Consider the following 24,168-nt stretch of genomic DNA (forward strand, 5'->3'; position numbering starts at 1 on the left):
TGGAAAAGTGGATGTTCACAGCAGAAACACTCTGGGTCTGCAGCAGTGGTGTGCCTCTGTGCTCTGAGTCCTCAGCCCCACAGGCAGGGGAGATCCGTCTTCAGGCCGTGGTCTCTCCCACCCTTTAGCCTCAGAAGATGATTCCCACAAACTTTGAGGGGAATCCTGCCAAATCTCCTGCCCCCAGCCCAGGGAGAGCTCAGTTCCCCAGAAAGCAGTCTGAAACCTCACTTAGGATTTCACTGAAGCCTGCTTGGCAATAAAATCACCCTGTTATGCTGCGTGATAGATCATGCTCTGGAAAACGTGGTCCTTGGTGGGAAGAGCCAGATCATTTTGATTAACTTGACTACTTGTCTTGTGAAATCTGGCACCATGCCACACCTCGTAAGTGTGTCAAAAGTTTCTGTGTGTCTGGACCAGCCCATAGACTGCTCAGCTTTCCAAAATCCTGATGTGTGAAACATGGTATTGTGCTGTGCTCTGCTGCAGGACCACCCTCCGGAGGGGCAGCTCATCACCATGCCCTCTCTGCCTGTCCCAGACAGCCCAAACAGCAGGCACCAATTGCATTTTGCCTGTCAGACTTACAGAATGAGGACGAGATTGCAGAATTGTTGCTAATAGATGAGGTACAGCTGCCACGATAGGTGGGTTCCTGGATTTTCACACTCCAAGTGAGATGGTGGATGAGCCGTTTTCTCTATTTTCCTTCAGTCTCTCCTTTGGTCATGACTTAAGATGAGGGATATCTGGAGAAGAGAGAGCTAACTCTTTGATTACTGCAGGTCAGAGCTGACAGAGCCAACAAGAAGCAGCAGCAGGGAAAACGATGCCCTGAGTCTCTACTCTGATGCTAAGTAGCCACAGACCAGGGCATGTGACGTTTCCTGGGCTGGCGTTTTATAAGCCCAGGCCTGCCAAATGGACATCTACAAATAGTTTTTACTGTTCCACTAGGAACATGTTACTGGTTTAGTTCATTCCATGTAATTCTCCCAGTAAAATAATGATCCTTTCCAGATTATCTTCTAAAGAAAAAACTCAAAGCAGTGCATTATTTAAAAAATCGAGCAGTTTGGTTCTGGTCCCCTGTTGTAGCAGTGAAAAGTTTAGTTTCATTTCCCTGCAGCTCTGTCAAATCGTGCCCTTGAAGAAACAAAAGTGAAAACGAACAGAAAAAAACTCCAAGCATATTTATCTGTTGTGTTTATCTGTAACTTCCTGCTGTAGGACTTTGTGTACCTTCTGCTAGAAGGTACCTAGAAACTGCAGAACAGCCCAGGCACACCACGGATCTGGTTCAAGGCAACAGTTGTTGGGTTCCTGCCTGTTTATCCTATGTAAACCACCCACTGAAAAGCATGTAGATCTGGAGCAACCATTGACTTATTACTTTATCATTTTCCCTATGTTGTTAGAGAAACATAAGATTAAAACCAGATTTGTTTTTTGCTATTTGTCTGAGAGTAGGCTCTCTAGCGACTTAACACTCTCACCTCCTTTGCAATTACAGAGAGAAAAAAGCATTTCAGGGTGGTTCGTGTAATCCATTTTAAGTGTTTTTTTTTTTATTATTATTATTTTTTTTTTTATTTTCTTCTGGATTTAATGAAAAACACATTAAACATCTTAACAGCATCTTTTAATTTCCATTTAAATATAAAGACTGACCGGTTCATATGTATGTTCTATCCTACACCTCTTCTGAATTTTACTGGATGATTCTGTCTTGCTAATTGCATCACTGTAACCTTTGTCCTTCTCTTGCATGAAATCCAAATTCTGCACTCTTTTTTTTGGTGTTTTCTAAGAGTTTTGCTGGTCAGCAGCTCTTTTTGTTTTCGGAGTTGCTGTACAATGTCTGCCTTCTAAAGCTTTCTGTAGTGCCTGTCATCATAGTGTTGTATTACAGAAGACAAACACACTGCTTTGCAGAGGCTTTTGTCCTACTATTTATTGAGCAGAAGAAATTGGTTTACAATGAGTTTTGTAGCTTATCTTTGTCTCTGAAAAAGTGATGGTCTTTCTTGCTGGGGCCAGGCAGACATACTGTAACGCAGGAGGCCTGACAACCTGCAAGCGATGTAGCTGGCAGCCCGTCAGTCAAAGAGTCCTTGTGCGCAGCAACTGCAGAGATAACACAGCGTTTGAAAAACAGGATATTGTATAAACGTGGGGGTTTTCTGCCTGCAGAAGATTAGCATTGGATTGAAACAAACAGATTGGAGGGGGAAAAAGAGATTTGAAAGGGCAGAAATAAAAAAAATAGCACTGACATTATAAACGGATTTCAATCTACAAAGACTCGGCCCACAGGCCTACATGTCTGGATCAGAACTGAGCAGCTTACTATGTACATGCAACGTCTGACTTCAGAATAAATTCATTTTTCATTTACTCCAGAGGAGCCAGCAGAAGGGAAATCACTGCCATAATACTGAACTTGCTAAGGTCTGAAATATTCTGCCTCTTTTATTAGTGACTCCTGCATTTTGGGAAATGCACATTCAGAAGCAGTAACTTTATGAACTAACTAGGCATGAATACTGCCATTGTTTCCAAGTAAGAAAAACGTTAAAAAGAGAAACTCCTTCAGTCTTTGGTAGATGCCAAACTGTTACACATTCTCTCAGAGGAAGATAACCTGCTTAATTTTGGACACGTTCTCACAGTAGCTTATTTTATGTTCAGAACTGAGTGTCCAAGTGAAGGAGACAGCGTTCTGGAGACATACAGCATGTCTTTGACAAAGGTCAGGCACAAACCAGGTTTACAGTCAGATACTCATTCAGAGCTGTATTAGGAGGAGCTTCGAGCTGGGATAAAAGGTAACTGGCCAGAGGGCCACTATCAAACCCCAAGATGCTGGTACTTTACTCAGGCCCTTGCATTTGGATTTCTCAGTGTGCAGGTGGTGCTGGAAACAATGCTGTGTGCGTAGGGCTTTGGCACATTTGATACTGAGACGCACAGACCTCCTCTCTTAGCCCTTAGAAGGTAATTTAATCTCCATGATTAGCAAAGTCTGATTAGGGCACAGGACCTTGAATCTTGTCATTTTAAATATGTGCCTCACTGTCAGAGCAGGATAAAATCAATCTCGTGACCATTTATGACACTTTTATTTTGTAAAATAATGGCAACGTAAAGCTGCAGAGGATGGGGCTTCTTATTGCAGATGCTGTACAAGCGTATTTTACCAGCTTTCCTTTTTGGTGCAAATATTTTTTATTGCTTCTGTGTGTTAGGAATGTGGCATTCCAGATGAAAATGGTCTCTCTCTGCTGAAAATTACTCAACACAATAACAAAAACCCTTTGCTCCTCCAAGGCTGCTGTATCCTGTCTCTGCAGCACTGTGGGGTAATGAACCCAGCAGCTTCCAGCTCCCTGAACCAGCTGCTCATGGTGCCACTCTGAATTTCTGGCCCAGGAATGTTTCTACTACAATACAGACCTTTTTTTTTTCATCCAAAGCTTTGTTCATATAATAACTTGAGTGACCTTTTGGACTATATCACGAGTAACAACACCAAATTTTGGATAGCAGCCCCAGATTATGGTATTCGAGGTCAAGATAGGATTTATTGCATAAACGGATTATCTGCTATATGGGATATCTGGTACCAGCTGGTACTGGGATAGACGGACTTCAGGTCAGTGCAGCCACTGCTGGTTTCTAAATTCAGCCCTGTCAGTGTGCTCTTTGTTTTCTGATTCTGCGGTGGTCCTTCTGAATGAGCACACCAGCAGAGGAGCAATTCTCCTTCCTGCTCCACTAGGGGGGAAAAAAAAAAAAAAAAAAAAAAGTGACTATTCAGCATGACAACTATTGTGTGCTGTTCAGCCTGATTTTAACATCTGGTTTATGCAATCTTTTTTTTTTTTTTTTTTTTTTTTTTTTTTTAGATGAGATTTATCTGTCTGCCCACCCCACTCCAATAATTTTTCAGTAGTTTGATTTAGTACCAGATCCGTGGAAATTTGATAGCAAACTCCAGCCCCTCCAAGCCAGTTTTCTAACCTTTTCACTAAACAGTAATTTATACTCACTCACTTAGCAACTACTGGCTTTAACCCCTCCTCCCATACATACCCAATGGGTATCAGTGTGCAAGTTAATATTCAATTTGTAGTTACAACTGAAAAAATACCTTAACCTCTTGTCAAAGGTTCATCACTCTTTTTCCTCTCCTCATTATGCTTTTCCTTGTAATATCCTTGAAAATATGACATAAAAATATCATGAAAATATTACAGATTTAAAGTTTAAGAGATTTTTTTTTAAGTAGGCCTCATCTCCTTATTTCTTTGCTCCCATGTTTCTGTAAGTCAGTGTCTTCCCACTGTAGTTAATAAAGTGCTAAAAATACAAAGGGTTTACAGTAACACTGTGATTCTTCTTATTTCTCAACTTATTATTAAGGAACACCGCAGAATGCTAAAAGGAAAAGCCCAGCTTCTCTCAGGCTGCAGTTTTACTACCATTTGTCAGCAGGATTAACATAAGCAGCCCCACTCCTATTGTCAGATCCCATGTCTGCTCCAAGAATTTAAGCCATCATTGTTCTAGTAGATGGTAGAGATGACTTATGGCTCGTTCAGTTTGTGAAGAGCAATTTTGTTTGTTTGCTTATTTGTTGTTTTAGACCACAGATCAGTTCCCCACTGCTGCACCGGGAGCTCAGGCGCATAGCTCACATCTCTGGTTTTGCTTCTGGACTTTTGGGCTTTATTTTGTATGTGGGAACATAAGGCTGAAGTTCTTTGCATGTAGGTTTTTGGAAGTCACTGATTTCCCATACTCTGAAGTGACATTTGAAACCTCTGAATGGATAATACGCTTTCTGATGTCATTGTTTTAAATGGAACACTTCGTCGCAGCTGTGACCCAGGCCCACAGTAAAGTGTGATGCCATCATACGTAGTATGATTCACAAAACCCTTGTATCCTCCTGAGCCTCAGAGTAGTGGTAAACCTCCACACACAGTAAGCCTCACAAAATCAAAGTGTGCCACATCAGGCTCTCTTTCAACAGAAGGAGCATTAGCATACAAGATTCCTTCTGACTCTTTGCTGTGGTTTAGCCCCAGCAGGCAGCTCAGCCCCACACAGCCGCTCGCTTTCCTCAGGTGGGTTGGGGAGAGAATCCGAAAGGAAAAGTGTGAGAAGGCATGGGTTGAGATGCAGACAGTTCCTTAGGTAAAGCAAAAGCCGCACACACAGCCAAAACCATGACACTGCTCGAGAATGTGAATAGCAATAGTTAGTTCAAGGAAAGGGAACTAAAAGCCCTAGAGAAATTTTCGTATTACAACAGCAGGAAGTAACTTTGAGTCAACATAGACAATCTGCTGTTTAGAAAGACAGTACCTCTGACGGAAGCAGGAATGAGGAATCCTGAATTTAAACAAGTCAATGCAGCCTTTCGATTTCCTTGATGTATATATGGTCCTTTTTTCCACACAAACTTGGTTTATTTAACCCAGTCATCTCTGTTTTGGCATTTTTCAGGCTCTTTTCTCATGCTGAATGTAAGGTTTATTAAACCACCAGCAGAACACAAATGTCTTCTTAGAAGCAAAGAAAAAAAATGGAAAAGTGATCAGCTTCTCAAATCTAAAAAGGGAACTGAATGCAAAATTTACCAAATTTTCCTGTGACTCTCCAAGCAAATAACAATGAAAGTTTTTATTGATGTAAAAGCTTCAGCTTATTCAGTGTGGTTCTGATATATTCTTGAGACTAATTATGTCTTGTGGGAGAAGTTCTTCGTTGCACTGAAAGTGATGAAATAAAACCCACAACAGATTTAGGCAAACTTTAACATTTGTTCTTGTGCTCCGTTGTGTAGGAGGATGTGTAAAACAGAACCGTGTGGCTGCACAGCTAATGGAAACTTTCTGGATGGTGAATGTACTGACCTTCAGTATGTGAGCTCCAAGATGAAGGTTTTTTTCTTTTTCTTGAACATTAGAGGTTGTTACAATGAGTCATGATACCCTTACTGTCTAGATATGATATTTGTCCTTTGTGAGATATTCGCTTTTATTTTATTTTGCTATGTGCCCAAATGCAGTTAATTAAGTCTCGTCACAAAATTAAAGTAATAGTTATTGCTGGTCTAGACAGAGGTGCCCTGTTGCTGTGTTTAGTTGGAATGAAGTGGGAAGCAGTTTGCATTCATTCAGATTCTCAAAACACAGTTTGTCTGATGTCATATCTACAAGATGTCAGAACTGCTCTGCTCTTAGGGTTTGGCTTAATTTCTAAAACAAATAGGTCCTACTACTTTATCTACAGTAAATATTCTGTCCCAGTCTGGCTCCTCCTAAGTTGCCCTTAACATCTGTCTTTTTTTTTTTTTTTTTTTTTTTTTCTTTTTGTATTTCATCATTATCCTCCTCTAATATTTTGAAAGAGCTGGTAAGTCACATCTTCCAAAGAAAATTTGCTCACTATTTTTTTTTTTTCTGGCATGCTAATTGCCATCTTAGATCAGTTTAACAGACAAAACCTGCCTCTTTACTGCTGGAAAGGGGGCGATGCTACCAATGTACTATGAATGGCAGCTACTGATTCAAAATAAGTAGCATCAGCACAGCTGCTAGAACACAGAATCACAGAATTTCTAGGTTGGAAGAGACCTCAAGATCATCGAGTCCAACCTCTGACCTAACGCTAGCAGTCCCCACTAAACCATATCCCTAAGCTCTACATCTAAACGTCTTTTAAAGACCTCCAGGGATGGTGACTCCACCACTTCCCTGGGCAGCCTGTTCCAATGCCTCACAACCCTTTCAGTGAAGAAGTTCTTCCTAACATCTAACCTAAAACTCCCCTGGCTCAACTTAAGCCCATTCCCCCTCGTCCTGTCACCAGGCACTTGGGAGAACAGACCAACCCCACCTCGCTACAGCCTCCCTTGAGGTACCTATAAAGAGCGATAAGGTTGCCCCTGAGCCTCCTCTTCTCCAGGCTGAACAAGCCCAGCTCCCTCAGCCGCTCCTCGTAGGACTTGTTCTCCAGGCCCCTCACCAGCTTTGTTGCCCTTCTCTGCACCCGCTCAAGCACCTCGATGTCCTTCTTGTAGTGAGGGGCCCAAAACTGAACACAGTACTCGAGGTGAGGCCTCACCAGAGCTGAGTACAGGGGGACGATCACTTCCCTAGCCCTGCTGGTCACACTGTTTCTGATACAAGCCAGGATGCCTTTGGCCTTCTTGGCCACCTGAGCACACTGCTGGCTCATATTCAGCTGACTATCCACCATCACTCCCAGGTCCTTCTCTGCCTGGCAGCTCTCCAACCATTCCTCTCCCAGCCTGTAGCTCTGCTTGGGGTTATTGCGCCCCAGGTGCAGGACCCGGCACTTGGCCTTGTTGAACTTCATGCAGTTGACCTCAGCCCATCGGTGCAGCCTATCCAGATCCTCCTGCAGAGCTTTCCTACCCTCAAGCAGATCGACACACGCACATAGCTTGGTGTCATCTTCAAACTTTCTGAGGGTGCACTCGATGCCCTCGTCCAGATCATCGATGAAGATATTAAAGAGAACCGGCCCCAGCACCGAGCCCTGGGGAACACCACTAGTGACTGGCCTCCAACTGGACTTGGCTCCATTCACCACGACTCTTTGGGCCCAGCTATCCAGCCAGTTTCTAACCCAACGAAGCATGCGCCAGTCCAAGCCAAGAGCAGCCAGTTTCTTGAGGAGAACACGCTCCATAGCAGCTTTTGATACCTTTTGGAAGCTGAAAAGTGCAGACACTAGCTGGCGATAACTCTTCCTTTTTAATACAAGTAGAGTTTTATAGGTGGGTTTAGACGAGGGGAAGAGTAGGTACAGGAGTCTCCACTGCTGGGGCTGCGTGGCTCCCTGATGAAGCACTGCAAGGCCTTTGAGAAATGCTTTCTAACTCACTCCTAAAAGCAGCTTGGAATTTAGATACTTTCATTAGTTTCTATAAATCAACAGCCAAGCAAGCTATAGATGTGCTATAGATATGAGTGGACCAATACAAATGAAGCTATAGGGAGTACTTTTTCTTCACCTAACTGAATGTTTTTCTCTCAAACCAAAAATCAAATAGGGGTACATTCTTGGCTAGAATTAAAGAACAGAGCACTATTACTAAAATTGTAGATTATGTTGTATCTTATCCTTGGTAGCACAGAAATGATAAATTTGCTGCCTTGAGCTGTTTGTATCTCCAGAAAACATCTGAGAGAAAACAACTGTCAATACCTGAGCATACCCAGAGTGGGTATCAGTAAAGTTAAAATCCTAGGGAGATACTCTGACAGTCACTTATGGTGGTGAGAAACTAGGTAACAGTATTTCCCCTGTAATTTAAGGGAGAGCAAAGCAGTAGCTACAGAAAGGCAAACAACACCATTTTAACCCTCTCCCCTTCAGGGATGTTTAGGCATGTGTTACAGAGGCACCATTAAAGCAAGATGTTTTAATGCTGTGGAAGATGGTAAACTGGAGAAGGAATCAAGAGACAGATCCCAGCACAGACAGACATCCATCAGGCCTCATGGAGAAGACTTCTCGATGTGCAGTCCCATCAGCTGCTTCCTGGCCTGTCTGTCCTACTTATTGCTGGCATTCATCGTGCACTCATGCTGCAGGCTCACCATGTTCCACCTCCAGAAACTGGCTATATCATCTTTGCTATTTCAGTCAACACTGTCATTAGGTTTATTTTCACATACACTGGTAATACGGCAGACACGCTTTTATTATCACTGTCACCTCTACAATTACCTGGGACTTGCTAAGAGAGCAGTTCCCTTTGGTTGATGAGAGCTTTATCCTAACACAGCCTTCCTTCCCCCTCTCCAGAGCAAAGAATCTGCAAAGTACAGCATCTTGTTTATCCTACTGTTTCTTAGGTCAAGCCCGTGATCTTTAAACTCTGATGCAATTGGTGAAAGGAATGCTCGTGCTGTGCATGTGCTGCTTTTAGCTTGCATAGGACCAAAGCACTCCTCCTGCGCTCTCTGTCCCTGCGTCTGGAGAGTTACCTTGGTCCCATGCTGATGCTGGGCTTGGGATGCTGCTGGTAACACATCACTCCTTGGGACCTTCAGTGCTAAGAAACCCTTAGTTATCTCCTGGTTTCATGGAGTGGCACAAAGCAGGGAAGCACTGCAGGACTGAGAGAGTTAAGGTGGAACAGCGAATTAATGAGCTTTGGGACAATGTGTGGTTGAAAGCCAAGAGGTTACCTGGAATCTACAGCAATAGACTCAATGTAACTTTATTTGGGAACTCCTGCTTGAAGTCCCAAGCTGAGAACATCACCAGCTTGGTCCAAAGCAAATGTTTTAGCAGCTGCAATTAAAGCCATGCAAACACACATACACAGAGCTCAGGTGCTTATGTGATACTGAGTTGCCTGTGTGCAACAAACTTGAAACCCATCCATCCCAACCTGAAACCTATCCATCTTCAGGTACAGTGTCTGGAGAGCTGAGTGCATTTTTGAAGCCCTACTGTTGTCTTCTCAATGTCAGAAGCTTCCTTAAAATGACATCAGCAATCTGATAATTTAAACTGGCTGTTTTTCTTTTTTAGCAAGTGCTGAAACATTTCTATGTCGAGACTTAAGGGAAGTTAAATGGTGTTCCACTACTGCCTTTCTGCACTTAAATGTCTGAAATTTGACTCGGTATTATTATTGATTAGCGTCATCGCCTATGACAGGAAATTTGAAACCATTTTAGAAAAGATATGAATGAGTCTTTTGCAAATTCACCTTACGGGAACACAGTTACAAAAAAATACCCATCGGTGTCATAACGTGCTCTTCGGTCGTGCTTCCTTTATTTTTACCCTTCAGTTCTCAGTTGTGCAAACACCCCGCTATCGCAGTCATCACAAATGCACCAAGCGGGGCTTTTTCACCTCCTGTCCGCCGTTCTTTTATAGGAAGCGTCATCTCGTAATTCCGCCGGGAGATTTGGAGCGCCGGTCAGTCTTTTGGTACCTCCTGTGGAACTTTTTCAGACTTTTTACGTGCAGATACCGCCTTCAACCCCTCCGATGGAAACGTGCCGTCTGTTTTGCCTCCACCCCCCCCCCCCCGCGACTTTCACTGCCTTCCCCTGAGACTTTTTGCCCCCGAGGTTTAACCCCTGGGACCATTCCCCAATCTCGGGCTCAGTCAGTCCCTCGGGGTCCCGTCCCCTCGCCCCCCGCCCGCCTGTCGCCGGGTCCCGCATGGCGCAGGAGGGAGCCTGGAAAGCCCCGGGGCGGAGCGGGAAACACGCCGCCCCCGGGGCTTTCCCCGCCCGCTAGGAAAGTACCGAGCGTCCCCGCTCACCCCTGCGGGGACCGAGCCCCGCTCCAGGGGGGCTGAGAGGGGCCCCGAGGGGCGCTGAGGACCCGCAGCACCGCGCCTCGCCCCCGACACCGCCACACGCAGGGAGCCCCCTGTCGCCATCTCAGGCGGGCGGGACGAAGGAGGAGGAGGAGGAGGAGGAGGAGGAGGAGGAGGTGGTGGCCGCCCCCTCCCTTCGGGCAACGCATGCGCTCGGCCGCTCCCGGGGCTTTACCAACGTCACCGCTGCCGAGGATGGACTTCCCCGGGCCGGGGCGGTGCCCGAGGGGGCTCCGCTCCCCCTGAGCCCCGTGGCCAGGCGCCCCATATAGGCTGGGGCGCGCAGCCCGGCCGCCTGCTGCGGGGTGCTGGAGCGGAGGCTGTGAGTGAGGGGCTGCGGGCTCGGGGGTGCGGGACGCGGCCTGCTGCGGGGCTGCCGGGGAGCTGGGGAGCCGGGGAGCCGCCTCACGGAGCGGGGGGGACGGGGACAGGGAGGGGAATAGGGACGGGGGGGAAAGGAGAGGTCCTGAGGGAGCTCCGGGACGTGTGGCTGCTCCCCCCTGCTGCGTGTCCCTGCAGCAACCTGAGCCAGCTCGCCTCCCCCTTGCGTGGTGTTGGGCTTGTTAAATATTGCTTATTTGGGCTTAATTAACTTCTCGGTGTCGCTGCGGGGTAGCCGGGGGGTCACACGAGCTTTGGTGGCCGGGAGGTTGTGGGCGTTGAGGCTGTGTAGGGATATAACACACGGTAATGCTAGAGGCGTGTTATCAGGTAACAGCCTCTGGGCAGTCAGCGATTCCCGGGGCACATCGTCGTGCTGTGATACAACTCGCTTTTTTTGGCTTTTCCCAGTCGGGAGGCTTTTTGGGCTAGCGCTGTGCACAGACCTTGACACCTCAGTCCCAGCTGCACGTGGCCTTTGTGCCCTTGTTAATCACTTCCTTGGGGGTTAGGAAATGAGTGGGGGCACTAATGTGGTGGATGACCTGTTAAGAGCTAAAAAATGCACAGTTTTCCTGTAGGGGACTTTTCTAAGGCTGTGTCATTGTGACAAATATGTCCATTTTGAGTCTTTCCTGGAGGAACTTGTTACGAATTAATACTGCAGAGCAGACTACTATATATATTTGTTTATATAATTATAATATATATATTTAAAAATGTGTAGCCTTTGTTCTTGGCTGAAATTTTTGGTGAAGTTCCAAATTTTGCTGAAGTTACCCTTTTAAATATATTCAGATCTAGTTAAATAAGAAATTTAAATAGCCATAAAATAAGCCAATATAATAAAATTGTATCCTTATTGCTTGAGATTCTGCAGCCTTAAGCAAATTTAAATGGGTGTGCTATCTTCTGTACAAGACTTTTCCTCTATGCTGATACAGCTTGTGATCAAGCAGCCTGATTCATCCATCTGCCAAACACTTCTGCTTGTGGATTAAACAGCTTTGCATGTGTGTCAGTAGCAGGGAAGTTGTGTAAAATCCACTCCATGTGACAGTACATGAAGTTGACTTCCTGAAACTAACTAGCTGACATCTCAAAAAAGCTTCATCTGCGATTTTAGTGCTTCAGTTTGTGTAGTCTATGTAGATGTTACGTGCACATTGCTTTGCATTTTTTGAAACACTGCTCTTCCTTCTTTACAGGTTTTGTTTCACCCAAAGGAGTTCATTGAAGCTACAGACATCTACAGTTTCTTCTTGTGAACAGTCATTATCAAATATGGAGACGTAGGCACCTTAGAAGGGACTTCAGTCTGAACTCTGGGAGGTAGTTCTGTGCACAATAAAGAAACTAAAGCTTTATTTGTTTCTCCTGTGTTTGAGGTTTGTTTGTTTTATAAATATGGCACACAGCAAAAACTTAATTTATCAGTATAAAGCATTAGAATGTCCTGACACAAAGCAATTTATTTATGTTAAATGCGATAAGTGCATACTCGTAACTAAGGCACCAGGTTAAAACTGAAATGTTCAGCCTGTGCTGACAGTGTTACAGACAGAAAAGCCTGGGGCTCATTAAGACAGTATGTTCTTGTCAGAGGCAGTGCATAGGATTTATGCATCTCATAGCTGAATATTTGATACACGTGAAGTGACTTCTTAAGTCTTAACAATCGCTACAACAATATGCAGATGTTGAGGGTGTTTCTGGCAGTTCAGTAGTAGCAGATATACCAGATCAGTCGAGTAATGGCAGTTCAGAGGCTCTTTTGAGCTTAAGAAGCTGTTACTTTCAGTTTCCTAATGAGAGTTAAAAACTAAAATTTTGCATGTGTGTAGTTGTCTAGGGTGCAGTAGATCCTAAACCACTTGACATCATTTTGAACTGTAACATACTATTTAATTTTGTTTGAAGCCTCCTCCCCAGTTTTAGTTTCTTTATTGACAAAGGATTTTGAAAAACCCGTCTGAGGTTTTGTCCTCTGGACTCAGCCTCTACTAGCCTGACTAATTGGCGTTGCTCTCCCAGATACAAAGCACAAGGAAAGCATGTGATGCATGCTTTCAAGGGACAGTCCTTGTCCTTTTAAACATGCTTTCTTTCATTGTTGATGGGATGGATCAGCTTTTGTGCAAAAGCAGTTGTATAGACCCAAGTACAAGAACTCTTCAAACGTTCGAAGTATGTTAATCATGTGGCTAATTCTATTCGTACCTGTATTGAAAGTTGCACGTAAATATTTCATTTTCAGGTTCTTACTTTTACACAGGCAGGGGTTATTCAGAATTGCCTTTAATGCACACAGCTACCTCCCAGAGGAAGACTTGTCCCATTTTTCCAACAATACTCCATTATGAACATAATGGAAAATAGCCCTTTCTTGGCTAGCATGATGAAGCAGAGTGCTCTGTGTGGTGAACTGAAATACGATGTATCCTGTGAACTCTACAGAATGTCAACATTTTCTACTTTCCCTGTGAATGTGCCAGTGTCAGAACGGAGCCTTGCCCGGGCTGGGTTTTATTACACTGGTGTGCAAGATAAAGTTAAATGCTTCAGTTGTGGCTTGGTGTTGGACAACTGGCAACCAGGAGATAATGCAATGGAAAAGCACAAACGGCTGTATCCTAGCTGCAGTTTTGTTCGGGACATGATTTCAGTGAACAACTGTGGGCTGTCCTCTCATTCTGCCTTTTCACCTCTGGTCACAAGTGGTCTCTCATCATCTCTACATTCCATGACGCTTTCTCCAAGCTTCGAGCAAGTTGGCTATTTCAGTGGCTCTTTTTCCAGTTTTCCTCAAGACCCAGTAACTACTAGGGCTGTTGAAGACCTCTCACACTTAAGACCTAAACCTCACAATCCTTCAATGAGTACTGAAGAAGCCAGACTGCGCACTTTTCATGCATGGCCCCTGATGTTTCTCTCGCCCACTGATCTGGCGAAGGCTGGCCTTTATTACCTGGGGACAGGAGACAAAGTTGCTTGTTTCTCCTGTGGTGGTCAGTTGAGTAACTGGGAACCAAAAGATAATGCCTTGTCAGAGCATCGGAGACACTTTCCTAACTGCCTTTTTGTGGAAAATCTCACCCGAGACCAAACAAGTTTCAATGTTTCAAATGTGAGCATGCAGACCCATGAAGCACGCGTTAAAACATTCATAAATTGGCCAACTAGGATTACAGTTCAACCTGAGCAGCTTGCAGATGCTGGCTTTTACTATGTAGGTAAGTAATAAAACGTAGTATCTCTGATTTTATTCATACTGCTGTTTCAACATTTGTTTTAAAGTAACCTGTGTAAATGCTTGCTAGATATTGCACCTTATTTTTTTTTAAAGGTCGCAATGATGATGTCAAGTGTTTTTGCTGTGATGGTGGGTTGAGGTGCTGGGAATCTGGAGATGATCCGTGGATTGAGCATGCAAAATGGTTTCCAAGGTAACTTGCAAACTCTTTATCATAACTTGTTCACATCCTTACTGCTTAAGTACTTTTAATTTTGGCAGCTATATGCTGCACTGAACACTTTTAATTTCACCATATAATGTACAAATTCATTCTATCACTTGGATGAATTTCATGTTCCTCTTTTTAAAACCTCTGAAGTGCTAAAGGTGTCTTAAAATGCTTCTTCCTTAAGCGTGATACTTAAGACTTTCCACTTCATAACTAAAAGCTGTGTGCGTCCCTAAATCACTGTTAGCAAGTGATGCTGCATTCTTAGTGAGCATACATAGATAAGGGAAGCACTCAGAAAGCAGGTGGAGGAGAAAAAAAGCTTCTGAGAACTGAGGCAGAAAGAACTTAGAACTTCAGTCTAGTTCTGTGCACACATTGAATGCTCTTGATTGAGCCTTTCAGCAGGTGTGGTTTAGTCTCATAGGTGTAGGAAGGATTGTGAAGAAGGTTTCAGTGACTGTTAACGTGTCTCAATTGGAAAAGTGACAGAAATAACTTGTGAATACATTCCCTATAAATGGCAGTTGCATACCTGACTGCTCTCTGAGCCTGTGGAAATCTCCATGTTTATCAATGACAGAAATAGCTGCACTTAATTTCAGGAAAGCGAATAATTATTCTTTGCGCTCCAATTAATCTTTCAAAGGCAATTTACCAGCTCCTGTTGGATACCAGATGCTTGTACAGTTAAATGACTACTTTGTTTCCCTCTGTTATGCCCAGTCAATAAATGTACTTAAAAAGAGATAAAATTCTACATTCATGAAGCAGATCTGGCTTTGGTAGTGGTGTTGAATTTTGATATTTTTTTAAAATGATTTGAGTAAGAGAGAGAACAATAAGAAGGTGAGTTAGAAACTTTATCACTGCACTTTGCAATGAAGCCGACATAGTATTTTTTGTGATGTGTCATTTTGATTAAAAGTGGTGGTGGAACATAAAGCTGTTGCATTTATATAGGTAAGACTAGTGATTGCTCAACATCATGGAAAAGCTTTATTGAAGTGTTACCAGGTACTAGGCTACTTCAAGCTTCCAGTTAAGAGAACTCTTCTCTTCCTTCACTGAGCTTGAAACCGGCATTTAAATTATTTTGTGCTATTGTAGATGGTCTCATTCTTCTTTGTTTTAATTCTTATTGGGAAATAGAAAGTATAATTGAATACATATTTGCCAATGTTTCAGGTGTGAATACCTGCTTCGCGTAAAAGGAGGAGAGTTTGTAAGTCAGATTCAGGCCAGGTTTCCCCATCTGCTTGAACAGGTAAAGCACCTTACTGTTTTGTAACTTTTGTTTTTTTCCTTGTTGAAGAGTGCTGTGTTCTTTTTGGGAGTTCCATACATCCTTCTGCCTTATTTCTGTATATGTTTCTGCTAAGTTTCTCACATAGTAAATGCTCTTCATGGGCACAAAAAAAATAAAATCAGTGCTGAACCATGGCTAATGGAACTGAAATATTGGAACTTACCCTGTACAGGGTTACTCATGGAAGGAGTTTCATGAGAAATTATTAAGTAGGTGGTATAATATTATAGTAGTAATTCAGGGGTTACAACACCCGGTCATTTACAGACAAACCTTTGCTCCTTATTATGAAGCAACGAGATCCTTTGAGCCTCTGTGTCAGGAGAAGGAAGTTACAATTATGTAAGTTTTGGTGAACAGTGCACATCAGCAATTGGCATTTCAGAAACAAGTCACATGGAGTTTTGTGCAGCTCCTCATAGCTGAATCGTTACTATCCGTACAAGATATGACAAGAATAAGCCGAAACTCTTAATAGAAGTGGTCAGCACTAACTTTATATTGGTTATGTAGTTGAAAAAATTGAGACTTGTGTAACCATACGTAAAAATACTTAACTGATATCTTTCAGGTAAAAAGCCCAGCCCAACTTCTTGAGACAAGAAGTTGCTAGAATGGTATGTAGAAGGAAAAGCAATTCTTGGATGCTAATGCAGTTCCATTGTGTTTTACAGCTCTTATCAACTTCTGATACACCTGTAGATGAAAACATCGATCCCCCAAGTATGTATATTAATATAACATGAAAAGCATGTTTCTGAAGACCCTCAGCACTTTGCAGACTTAATGATAAGCTCTCCAAAACTAATTTATATAGCGAATCTTAGGCTTTCTTGGGAACAACAATATTATAACTGTCTATGTAACATTAAAGAACAGACAATGTGAGACGGATATGTCTCAAAGGAAGCTCCTTTGAGACATATCAGCTTTCATTTTCCTTATTTACATACTGCCATATCCGGCTTAGATTTTAGTTTTGAATGCTTGGCACTTCCTTTATTTTTTTGTTTCATTGTTGAAACAAAAACAAGTCAAGCTGGAGTTTGCTAAATTTATCTGTGGTATTGACCTTGGTGGAGTAGTTGCTAAAGGCGTCGTGCAGTTAATGCAACTCAATTTCTAGGCATGGACTTAAGTGAATAGTGAGCTGAGTGGCAGCGTTTGGAGAAAGGGTAGGACAAGCTGTTAAAGTGAAGTCCTTGAGTTCCATTGTGTGGAGCTCCAGTTATGGTGGCAATAAACTCCTCCCAGAGGGTGAGTAGGAGATACTATCGTAGTCCCTGCTGGTTGAGGATGATGAGTCAGTCCCATGTGCCTGGTGCTGAGTAAGATGGATGGATTGATCAAGAGCTGAAATAGAGCAATTGCTTGCACTAGAAGCCCTGAATTTTGAGTTCCCAAGTCAAGATGCTTTTTAAGGCTAAAGTTAGACATGACTAATTTTGTGTTGGGGGGAGGGGGGAACTACAACCTGAAGACACAACAGGACCTTCTGTATTTCTCTGGAGTATCCTAGACTTTTTTTTTTTTTTTGTGAAAGCCTGACATGGATCAAAGTTTATCATGGATTTAGTCCAACTGAATGCAAGTAACTAGTTTTAAAAATGGAAACCAATTACTTAAAAAAATAAAATCTGTTTAGTCACTGAAATTACTAACTTTCTAATGTTAGGTATTGTGTGTAGGTAATGTTGATGTGTTATCTTGTAGGTTGTATGTGTATTCTGTTCTTTACCTTATATGCAGTGATTTTCTTCTTTGATTAGTCATTCATTTTGAACCTGGAGAGAATCGTTCAGAAGATGCAATCATGATGAACACACCTGTAGTTAAAGCTGCCTTGGAGATGGGATTCAGCAGACGGCTAATAAAGCAAACGGTGCAAAGTAAAATCTTGGCCACGGAAGAGAACTACAAGACTGTTAATGATCTTGTGTCTGATTTGCTCACTGCTGAAGATGAGAAGAGGGAAGAAGAGAAAGAGAGACAGTTTGAAGAAGTGGCATCAGGTATGCATAAGGAATGAATAAAAATGAAAGCGGAAGTGGTTTGTATTGTTCTGCTTTCTGGCCTGATTTTTATAATTGTTTTTATTCACAAAGTGATTTAATTTACTTGCTCTTACAATCAACTTCTTTAAGAGCATTATTTGGCAATCTGTACTGCTAGCAGTCTCGTAATTATTTCTGTCCTTTTCAGGAAGATGGTTCATATAGGTTCCAAGAGTTTAGAATCACCTTATTCTTTCCACAGGAACAAAGCCATATTTTTTTTTAATAACTTTGTGTGCCTATTAATTAAATTGAAACAAAATACTTTAACGTACTTTTTTTCCTTTTCCTTCCAAATTTGCCTGCTTTTTAAGGTACTTGAACTGGTGAGCCAACACTTTCCTGCTCTAGGAGCTGGCTAACTTTTTACAAATTTAGGTTCTGTAAGATTGTCAAAGGTCAGCTCTTCTGTCTGAAACAACCATGCAGGTCAGATATTGAATGATGTTTATTTTATGTACCTTTTATGTTCCCTATTGTTTCAAGACTATGTAAATTTTTTTGAAGACATCCCGCCACCCCCACCATGTTTTTAGAATCTTTGAAGCAGTAATGAAACTTCTCAACTACAAGTTGAACTAAAATGGCTTCCTTCCTACTTGTATATTCTGCCACAAAAACAGAGATGGATTCAGCCATTAAAGCTTCAGGAGACTTTATTTTTAAAATTGTAATAGACTGTATTTAAAAAAAAACCCTCCTGAATCTAGTTGTTCTGTGCTTCTGGTTTGCTTGCACATAATTCTGTTGGGCACCTCTTAGAAAAGCTTTTATCCTATCTACACCTTGGTCATGGTTTTGACCGTCACTAACTGAAGTTAACCTGTCATTTGTCAGTGGGTTAGCATTAGTGTTATGCAGAGGTGTTCCACTTCTTTTCTCTGCAATTCTGCAGAGCATGACTAGTGTGAAGTTAAACAATATCCCCTCAGACTATTTAATCTAGAGATGGGAGCCAGAGGCCTTGTTGATGAAAAGGCTTCAGCTCCAGAGCTGCTTGTATGTATTTTTCTTAAGTATGTTATTTATGTAAGTACTGCTAAAACTTCTTGAGGTCTTTTTAATGCTCTTTAGTAAGTGAACATTTCAAGTAGAGTTTATAGAATGTGTCAGTTACTAAGCAAAAATGCAGCTTGGAGTACTGTTTCTAACAAACACCCAATCCCCTTTCTATTCCAGATGATTTGACCTTAATCCGGAAGAACCGAATGGCTTTATTCCAGCGTTTAACATGCGTACTTCCAATCCTTGGGAGTTTACTGTCAGCTAAAGTGATAACGGAACTTGAGCATGACGTTATTAAACAGAAGACTCAGACAGCATTGCAAGCAAGGGAACTGATAGACACAGTTTTAGTGAAAGGAAATGCAGCAGCCAGCATATTCAGAAACTGTCTACGAGATTGTGACCCTGTACTCTACAAAGATTTATTTGGTATGTCACTTTTCTTTAAGGTTATAAGTTTATTGAAGACTAATTAGTGCTGTCTTTGCAATCTAAAGATAAAAGTCAGATGCTGTTGGAATGTAGACTAGTGAAATGACTTGGTTGTTTGTTTTCTTTTATTTTAGTGGAGAAGAGCATGAAGTATGTTCCTACAGAAGATGTATCAGGTATCTTAAACTCTACTTTCTTACTTTAAAGGATATTTTGGGACAATTAGCTAACATCCTGAAAAGAGGTTAACTTTAGTTAAGAAACTGATTTTTTTTGTGCTTCACCCTCTCCCTGATTTATATTGTTAATTTTGAGATAAGCACATCTTAAGTGCATGTGCAGGCTTGTATGTAAGTCTGTTTGCCTTGAGCCGTACATTGTGCCTTACACAGGTCCCTTTGTGCTAGGAGGCTGGGTTTTTTGGAGCTCAAGACATTCAGGCACATACTGGGCTTGGTCCTGGTACAAGTTCTCATGAAGGCATTTGGTAGGGATCAAGCAGTGAATAACAAGCTAACATTTTATAGGAGGTACCATGATTTTTACTTTTCCAAAGTGGGTTATAGCTGTCCTAAGATCTTGTTTGGCCAACAGCTGGATGGATAAACTTGTCTGACTTGAGTTTGAGTTAGCTCTAATTCTTACTCTTGTAGTTCAGATGCATATGAAACTTAATATGTTAACAGACTTGCGGAAAAGTATACAAATCTGAATATAGCTCACTTCTACCGGTCATTGTGCTCTGTGCTTCTAATATCCAAACACAGAAAGTACAGCATATGCTGAAATATAAACATAAGTCTCAAGAACTATAGCTGGTCTCCAGTCCCTGAGCTGTTTGTTGTCCCTTACAAATGGAAAGTACAGACTGGTTCCTTGCATGCTGGTTTCTGAACTCTGGAAAGTGTGCTTATTTTCTCACTGCCATCTATGTTTAGTGAGCATAGTCACATTCAGTTTCACCCTTTATTTTCCAATCTACTCTAAGTAGAATGCATGTATATTCAGGCTTCTTAAAAGGTTAACTTTTTTTCCAGGTTTACCTATGGAAGAGCAACTGAGGAGACTGCAAGAAGAAAGAACATGTAAAGTTTGCATGGACAAAGAAGTTTCCATTGTCTTTATTCCATGTGGTCACCTAGTAGTATGCAAAGAATGTGCTCCATCCCTCCGAAAATGCCCTATTTGCAGGGGAACGATAAAGGGCACAGTTCGTACATTTCTTTCATGAGGAAGGAAACTTGCGAAAAGTCATCTGCCGGGCACTGAAGCTTAAGCCAGCAAAGTCTTGAGAATGGAAAATTGTGTTAAAGAAGATGATTAATCAGCTACCTAACACTGTTGTGTAATGAAGTATATCAACATTATGAATATACTGGGTCTTCCTTGCCAAAGACAATTTCTATTTATAAAACTAACTCAGTACTAAGGTGATGTTTCTGTAGCTTTCCTTTCTAGGGAAAGCAACTTGATTAGTATGCCCTTATCTGTTTGAATAATAAAAAAAAAAAAGACCTTTCTTGTCAAGTTCCTAAAATGGAGCTTGGCATAGCTCTTGTCATGTTTTTTTTTTTTCATCTGGATGTGTGGTGAGCTAACCTTGGCTGCTTGCCTGGTGCCCAACAGGCTGCACTTTCACTTACCCTTAGCAAAGTGAGGCAAGGGACTATGGAAAAGCCTGTTGAATCAAGATAAAGCCAGGGACATTGACAGTGATGTTTGAGTATGGGTGAAACAGACTTGACAGGGAGCAAGGCTAAATTAATTTATTGCCGATTAATAAGAGTAGGATAGTGAGGACTCAAAAGTGAAAAAACTACCTGCCTCGTTTTCCCAGGTTCAGCGTTACTTTTAACTCTTCTACCTCTTTCCTGTCCTTAGTGGGACTGGGAGTTGCAGTCAGTTTGTAACACTAGTCTCTGCTGCTCCTGCTTAAGCTTCTCACCTGCTCCAGCACGGGTCCTTCCCGTGGGCTCCAGTTCTTCAAGAACTGTTCCAGCACAGGTCTGTACTGCATTTCCTGGTGGAAGACTTGCTCCAGTGCATGTTCCTCCCTCGGGTGACAGTTCCTGGTGGGAGCCTTCCTCAGCAGGTGTTCCATGGGCTGCAGCCTTCTTCAGGGTGGTGCATCCACCTGCTGTGGCACAGTGTCCACCAAGAGCTGTAGGAAGGATGGCAGCTCTGATGTGGTCTTCCATGGGCTGCAGGACAGCCTGCTCTGCCATGGCCTTTTGCTCAGGCTGCAGGGCAGTCTCTGCTCTGGTACCTGGAGTTGCTCCTTCCTCTCCCTCGCTGACCTTGGTGTCTGTGGGGCTATTCATTTCATTTTCTCGCATGTCTTTCACTCAGCTGCTGCCGTGCATTTTTTTTCCACTTCTTTAATATGCCATCAGAGCTGCAACCAGGGTTGTTCATTGGCTCAGTTTTGGCCAGCAGTGAGTCCATTCTGGAACTGGCTAGAACTGTCCCTGATCTCACAGAGGCCACCAACATCCTTGCCTTGTAAACTCAGTATGGGATGTGAAGAAATAGTTAAGATAGCTGAAGTTTACTGTTAATAAACAGCAACCATTACAGTTCTGCTTTGGCTTTCTTGTGGACAGGGCGGAGAAAAGAGGCTAACTGTTGCAGGAACAGTGAGACTTTTTAAAACTTTGTGTTGAGATATTTGTGTAACGTGTATTGATAATAGTTTATATGAAGGCTGAATTAAAATATTTCTACTTAGCAAATGAGCGCTTGTTCATTCTGTTCCCATTGTTGGATTTTTCTCTGCAGGCTGCAGTGACTAAACTTTTCCTGTTAGAAGCGGTGGTATTTCTTTTTTTTCTGTGCTCCTTGGAAACAGAAGCAGCATCTGGTACTTCCTTCTGTCTTGATTTTTCAAAGAGTAGAAATCCTGGCCAGATCTCAGGATCTTAGAGATGAAATGATGGGTAGCTATGCAGCTGTGTAACCTTTTATGCTGAGGATTAAAATGTGAAAGCTACTTTTCTGTATTTGAAAGTTTACGTTGTTTGTGCAATTAAACAGTAGGATCTTCCAATCTCCTTTGAAGTCTTGGGGCTTGCATTATAAACTGGTAATCCAATGACTCCGGTTTCCTTAATGATTGGTTCTTCACCCTTTCCTGCTCTGGATATGTGGACTTGCATAGTAGATACCTCCAGGGGGAAAGTTCATCGGTATTTTTCAAGGACATAGCATCAAAGTGGGAGAAGAATACTGCTGGGACAACTCCATCAAGGCATGCAGCGTTGTCAGTTTGTCAGACTTCATGAAACCAGTCTCTCCAAGTCATGTTAGTGCCCAAGTACAGGCTTTTCCATCTTCAGACCTGCCAGCAGTAAGATGTGTTTATTGCTTTTTTCCAGTGTCTTACACTCTAGTGTGACGTGAAAATGCTGAACCTCAGGTTCTAGGATGAGTGTGTGTATGTGACTGGTTCTCATCACTTCATATGTGGCTGTTATCTGTACCCGTTATCTTTTGTAAAAGGGGCACCTTATGTATGAAGGTAGTGAAGTCTATACCTAAGAAAGAACTTGTGCAAGAGACACACGTTGTGCTGGCTGTAGTGCCTTACCCTGTGAAACTGTTGCTTGGTGTTTAGAGCAAGACCTGCATTAAACAGGGAGGTGCTTGTCACTAGCAGACACATTTCCATTCATAGTTAGAGATGTCACATGGTTGGCATTTGTACACATCTTTCCTGTTGTACATCTGCACTGTAATTTAATGAAAGCGTCAAGTGTCCCATCTAAGTCTCTAAAAGAAACCTCCGGGTCTCCTGGCTTAACCAGCTGCCATCCTGGGAAATCTGCCCGCGGAGTTTGGAATTCAGGCTGCTGGGGAAACGATTTTTGAAGTACCCTTGCTTTGCTGCCTCAGGCAGTTGAGGAGGGAGGGGAAGAGTCAATTGGCTCTCTACCTATTTTTACTGTGAAATTAGTGACACTAACTTGCAGCCTCATCCATTCTTCCATAATTTCTGCAGTGCTGTGTTTAATGCTGCACAGTAGCTGGCACCCTACCTACTGTAATGCTTTGACGTATATACCTTGCAGTACATAGGATTCATTAACTGTGCTTTTATCCAACTGTATTATATGTACGTATCCTTCTTTTAATTTTGCAGTTTAAAAGTGTAAATATTTCAAGCAGTTTTAAGCTGCTTTGATTAACATCTTTTTGCTATTCTGCTTTTGAAGTTTCTAGAGGCGCTTTTGTGTTATGCAGCAAGGATTAGAATAAGGTTGATAAGGCATAATGTACGTGATTTGAAATATGATGCTCAAACTCAGAAAGTAATAATAGCAGAACCATGTGTACTTTCTACCAATTAAGATGAGAGCTGGCAGAACTGGAGGGGTCATGCTCACATGAAGTGTTACCATGTAAGCCCTGTGCTTGAACAGGGAGCTGCAGAAGATTAAAATGTGATGCTTGGTGCAAGGACAGGAGGCAATGGGCACAAACTGGCACACAGGGGGCTCCCTCTGAGCACCAGGCAGCACTTCTGTGCTGTGTGAGTGATGGAGCCCTGGCACAGGTTGCCCAGAGGCTGTGGGGTTTCCTCCTCCACCAGGCATCTGAACTGCTTTCTGAGAAGTGGAAGAACTTGACCTAGAAACTGCTGGGTAAAATCTGTTGACCTAGTTTTGGCAGGGAGGCTAATGTAGGTTGCAGCTTTCCATTACTCCCCACTGTGATGGTTGTGGTTGCTCTGATGGGTAATGCTCTACATTCAAGCAGTTACACTAGTAACTAACTGGTTGTGGACTAGCTGACCATGCTTACACTTATTCCTGTTGTCCATCTCCTTCTTTGAAAGCATATTCCAAAGCTTTCACTGGGAAAGTTCAAGAGCTGTGTCTATTGGCAGTGCTGATACAGTAAATGTTCGGTGACCAGCAGGTCACAGGAGTCTTCCAGGAGGCAGCAGTCCTTCCACCCACCTGGCTCCCAGCTGCTGGTCCCGTGGCTCATGCTGCCAGGTGCCAGTGCTCCATGTCCACCACGTGGCTTGAGCTGGTGGTGAGCATTGACTAGGAAGCAGAGCTTTCTTCAAGCTGAAGACAGCATGTGGTCCTAGTATCCTAGAACTTGCCAAAGCTTTCTGTGCTTGTG

The 24,168-nt window shown here is 42.7% G+C and overlaps 1 protein-coding gene and 1 long non-coding RNA gene across 3 annotated transcripts; one reads left to right on the top strand and one right to left on the bottom strand.

Moving 5' to 3' along the window:
• Positions 1–9,820: 9,820 nt before the first annotated feature.
• Positions 9,821–10,390, bottom strand: LOC311441431. Its single transcript, XR_014695961.1, has 2 exons — positions 10,337–10,390; positions 9,821–10,011 (listed from the first exon to the last, which is right to left on the bottom strand). It is a non-coding gene; the product is annotated as an uncharacterized lncRNA (long non-coding RNA).
• Positions 10,391–10,566: 176 nt separating this feature from the next.
• BIRC2 (baculoviral IAP repeat containing 2) lies at positions 10,567–21,770 on the top strand. Of its 2 annotated transcripts, XM_084529142.1 has the most exons (10): positions 10,578–10,715; positions 11,983–12,106; positions 13,032–14,007; positions 14,121–14,220; positions 15,427–15,505; positions 16,222–16,270; positions 17,317–17,559; positions 18,781–19,035; positions 19,173–19,214; positions 20,076–21,770. In XM_084529142.1, the coding sequence occupies exons 3-10, from the start codon at positions 13,134–13,136 to the stop codon at positions 20,267–20,269; spliced, it is 1,836 nt and encodes a 611-aa protein (XP_084385268.1). In that variant the 5' UTR covers positions 10,578–10,715; positions 11,983–12,106; positions 13,032–13,133; the 3' UTR covers positions 20,270–21,770. The 2 variants fall into 2 exon arrangements, with proteins under 2 accessions (XP_084385267.1, XP_084385268.1); XM_084529141.1 differs by having other exon boundaries at positions 10,567–10,715; positions 11,983–14,007.
• Positions 21,771–24,168: the final 2,398 nt, after the last annotated feature.

Source organism: Aythya ferina (genome assembly GCF_964211825.1).
Source record: "Aythya ferina genome assembly, chromosome: 1".
Lineage (NCBI taxonomy): Eukaryota > Metazoa > Chordata > Aves > Anseriformes > Anatidae > Aythya > Aythya ferina.